This window comes from Vigna radiata, chromosome 1 (assembly GCF_000741045.1).
Source record: "Vigna radiata var. radiata cultivar VC1973A chromosome 1, Vradiata_ver6, whole genome shotgun sequence".
NCBI classification, from domain to species: Eukaryota; Viridiplantae; Streptophyta; class Magnoliopsida; order Fabales; family Fabaceae; genus Vigna; species Vigna radiata.
In genome coordinates, this window is record NC_028351.1 from 11,749,680 (window position 1) to 11,754,325 (window position 4,646).

Below are 4,646 nucleotides of genomic sequence, written 5' to 3' on the forward strand. Positions count from 1 at the left end.
AATTAATATTTAATACCCTCTTGTCTAATATTTCATATTTATCGGAATAGATTTTGGTCAAGGTTTAAGTTCACCACCATTGCTCAATCAAATACATTAGTTAATAGCATGTCTAAAACCTTTAACAATGTACTACTCCATACAAGGACTAAGCCTATCACAAAAATGTTAGAGGACATCCAGGTGTACATGATGAAGAGACGGGTAACAAACAGATTAAAGATACAATCATATTCACATTCCACATATCTTAAAATTCTTACGAGACTTCAAAAGGAATCAAACTTAACAAGATATTGTATTCTTAAGTAATTACACGTTTATTTGTCATCTTTAAAGAGTTAGTATGTTAGTAATTTTTACTGTTTTATTTTAACCTCACAGTTAGTCAATAGAGAAGATATTTGAAGTCAAGCATGCCTCACACATTGACGGGAAGTTTGTGGTCAACATTGACTAAGCATTATGCACTTGTAGGAAGTGTAGCATAAGTGATATTTCATGTTGTCATTCCCTTGTTGTAATGAAGTTTTTAAATATAAATGGAGAGTAGTTCATCTCTAATTGATTTAAGAAGTTCACGCATGAATAAACCTATACACCAATCATATTCCCTATCAACAATCACAAAGTGTGGGAGATTACTTCATTTCGTGATGTCTTGTTCTCAAATAAAAGAATATTGTTAAGAAGACAAAAAAAGAAAAGAAAATTAAAAGATCACGAGATAAATGCAATTGCTCCCAAGCATATTAGAATGACTTTAACTCAACCATATCATGTACACTACATGAACCTACATCCTTCAACAACTCCAAATGTTGAAGCTACTGACTTCAATGCACCGTTCCGGCAACCAAACCAAGCATTAAAACCTTTTACTCAATCATCATATCAAGCAAACCAATCATCATAATCTTATACTCAATCATCCAATTTTATCACAATTCGTCCATCATAATTATTCATCACAAATAACACATCACAAGGTAGGTCAAACATAAAATAGAAACTCAATACTAGAAGAACACAAATATTAAAAAAATGAGTTGTAATTACTTTATATCATGTTATTTTATATAAATAGTTTGAACTTTGGAAACTTTATAACAACTATTTTCTTTTTCTTTTTTTTTTTGACATATGATATTATCATGAAGTGGTGGACCACTTCTTTTGTGACGTCATTAATAAGTATTGGACCAACTATGTTGGACATTATGTGTTTTGATATATATATATATATATATATATATATATATATATATATATATATATATATATATATTAAAAAACCGTATAATAGTTTCTATGTATTTTATTTTGTATGTAGGAGAACTTCAAAATTATTTTTATATGTTCTTCAGAGTTCTTACACTTCTGAATATTGATTTTTCTTCACAAATGATAAATAAGTTTTACATTCTTCACCACCATACATAAGATGAGACACTAAGATTTTACATTCTCTAATCATTGTATATGTAAGACAAACAAAATAGTTCAAAGACATATACCTCACTCAAATCAAAAAGTAAAATAATAAAAATAAAATTGATATCTAACATAAAGAGAAGTAGTTCAAAGACATACTTCACTTGTTCAGAAAGTGAAAAAAGAATCAAAATTAAGATTAAGATCCAACGCCGCTAATTTAGAACTTTATAATAAACATATAATTGGAACACGTAAAAAAAAAAAAAAACTAAATTAATATTTCCTGAAGTAAGGACAAAAAGCATAATTTAATTCTCTTTTTTAAGATTTAAGTTAAATTTTAAAAAAAATCTCCTTTTTCAAGACTGTGTGCGTGTCACTTGCTCAGCACCTGAACACAAATATATGTCACCCTTTCATTGAAACCCAAAAGTGTTCACCATCATGGATGGTCTTACACTGAGTTTATGTCACAATTAAATATTGTTTTACCCTTAAAAAAGTGAGAAATGTTATATTTCATCTTTAATGAACTTTTACATTTATTTCCAACTCTTTTTTTCTATTTTGTATTTTATCTTGTCATTATATTACTTGTATTTCATTATTTTTTATGAATTATTTCTTCTGATTCCAGTTTCTTTTTCTATTTTGCATTTGATCGTATCATTATATTATTTGTTTTATTTCACAAAGCATGTAAACTGGTATAACATTTCAAGAATCCCAAAAGTATCTCAAAAATTACAAAAAGGAATCTCCCTAATAGAGATGGGATTAAAAAAAAAAGCAAATGTCAAATTTATAAATATTTTATTTATCAAATGTAAAAAAAAAAAAATGTTTTATTTATAAATTTTTGCAAAACTAAGAAAATATTTTACTCTTTTTTAATCATATACTAGTCACAATATTTTCAAATTCAAAACTTGGAAGCTGTTCAGAACTAAAAGACACTTCTTTTAATAGTAATTTTCCAGTTAGAATTAATGTTTAACTTGATTTGTAAGCAAACAATTCTGACTCCTAACTGTGAGAAGATTTTCTTACATTGAATGTAGATTTCTGCTATGCAAAATTATCAGAAAAAAGTTAACCCTAATTAAAGAACAGTAATAAAAGTTCTTAGACACCTACATTTAGTGCAATCATTTTTATTAACAGAGTGTAATAACCACCAGCTATTACCAAGTTTAATTTTTCCAAAGATGAGTCATCTAAATGTAACAGTGTAAGCATCAAATTCAAGCTCCATGTGTTCCTGGCATACTTGCTGCCAAAAGAAAACAAGAACAACTGTTCTGAAAAACAAAAGAGTTCATTTAGAAATTAGTACACTATAATTACCTCTAATCAATGTTTTAATCAAAGAAAAAATGCTTAAAATTCCCATTTGACCCAAAAAAAAAAAACATCCCTATCTTTAACTGCTTAAAAATTTGCAACAAACAGCTAAGATAATGATTGTTAAAATATCTATAATTTATAATGGAAATTTTGCCTTTTAACATGAGGGAAGATTGAAGAAAACCATTGAATGTCAGATAAAGAAACATAAAAAGAAAAATAGAATAAAAATGGTTACATTACATGCATTGGATTTCCTTTACAAATTCTGAAATTCCCAGCCTTTCCTTCCTCCATTGAAATTTCTCTTCTACCATACTCCCTACTCGAATCTAGTGAAAATGAAAATCATAAAGCCCAAAAAATAAATAACCCCAGAAGACCAAAGATCTTTGCTTTTTCTTTTTCATTAACGAAAGGACAAAACAAAAACATTTAGAAGAACCCCAAAAGAATAAAAGAGAGTAAAAGGGAAGCTACTGTAACAACAAAGCATGTTCATCGTTCTGGGTGCTGTTGCTCCCATAATACTCAATGAGTTTCTGCAGCACCACCACACGTGTCCGCAGCAGCACGATGTAATCTGCGGTTTCCTTGAACAGCTGGTCCGGTTTCACAGCCTCTTCTTCGGTGGTGTTCGTTGTGGGAATGAGGTTCTTCAAAGCCTCAAGCTTTTGTGACAGTTTCTGGGAATTTTTGTGGCACTTTTCATGGTTGGAGGGGTCAATTGTGGTGATGAGATTTTGGCTAAGTGGGTGATTTCTTCTTCTTCTTGTTCTTCTTGTTGTTCTTGTTCTCTTTGTGGCTCTTTTGAGAGAGAGTTTGTAGCTATGCATTGTGGTTGTGGTCATGGCAACAGAAGAAAGAAAGAAAAAAAGGAAGTGGGTTTGGTTTAGGTAACTTTGGTTGTGTTGTGTTTTTTTTGTTACAGTTTTGGTGATGATAGAAGAGGGGGTTCTGGGTTTAAGTACTAAGGATTAAAGAGATTGCCACTGGATGGTGTTTGTTATTACAAAAATGCCACTGGTTTTTTCTTTGATGACCAAATTTGTTGAGAATAGGTTAAAAAACAAACATCATATGGCAATTGATCATGTGCCAATAAAGGATAAGATCCAAAAACATTAGGTGTCAAGTTTTTGTTGTTACATAATTTTTCTTAAGAAAATCACATCAAGATGTTGCACAATTGAAGCATGTATGTATGCATAACATAACCCCTAATATGGTGAAACATGCATTGTTAGAATGAAATTAATATGTAGAATTTTTTATTTTTCTTGCCCCAACCAACCAAATATATAAGGTCCATGGCAATAAATCCTCACACCTTTGGTGAAACATGCATTGTTAGCATTAGAAAAAGAGTGGGACCAAGGGACATAAAGAATGTGATATTTCCATGAAAGAAGGGTATTTTGGTAGTTTCACATGTGCCCCCAAATGAAAAAAAGAGAAAGCGGGAAGAAGAGAGGCACAACTTGCGAGCCAGAGAGGCAGAAAAGCCTGCCCTTCTGTAACGGCACATGTGAAGGTCCCGGGAACTTAACATTGTTCTTAATTACCATTTTACCCTTCTCATCATTTCTTCCCATATCAATTACATTACTTTTTTTAAAAAAAATACATTATATCTTAACTTAAGAAAAAAAAATTTATAATTTTTGAAAAATATATTTTTAACAATTCTTTTATAATCATTTAATTGTTAAAATATTATAATCCATAATTTTTACTTTTAAAAAAAATTAAATATCACTTATATATGTCAGCCAATAATAGAGTTTAGAATTTTTTTACTGAAATTTTAAAACATACTAATATTAATATATTAAACAAAACTTTAATATATTTTAAAGCAT

The 4,646-nt window shown here is 29.5% G+C and overlaps 1 protein-coding gene across 1 annotated transcript; it reads right to left on the reverse strand.

Annotated features, from left to right (window-relative positions):
• Positions 1–3,260: 3,260 nt before the first annotated feature.
• On the reverse strand, positions 3,261–3,635 carry LOC106768374. Its single transcript, XM_014653502.2, has one exon. It carries the CDS (start codon positions 3,633–3,635, stop codon positions 3,261–3,263), a length of 375 nt encoding a protein of 124 aa, XP_014508988.1.
• Between the last annotated feature and the right edge of the window lie 1,011 nt (positions 3,636–4,646).

What these genes read in the sequence shown, in the direction of transcription:
- LOC106768374 (XM_014653502.2), bottom strand. Translation starts at nt 3,635, where the DNA reads ATGACCACAACCACAATGCATAGCTACAAACTCTCTCTCAAAAGAGCC.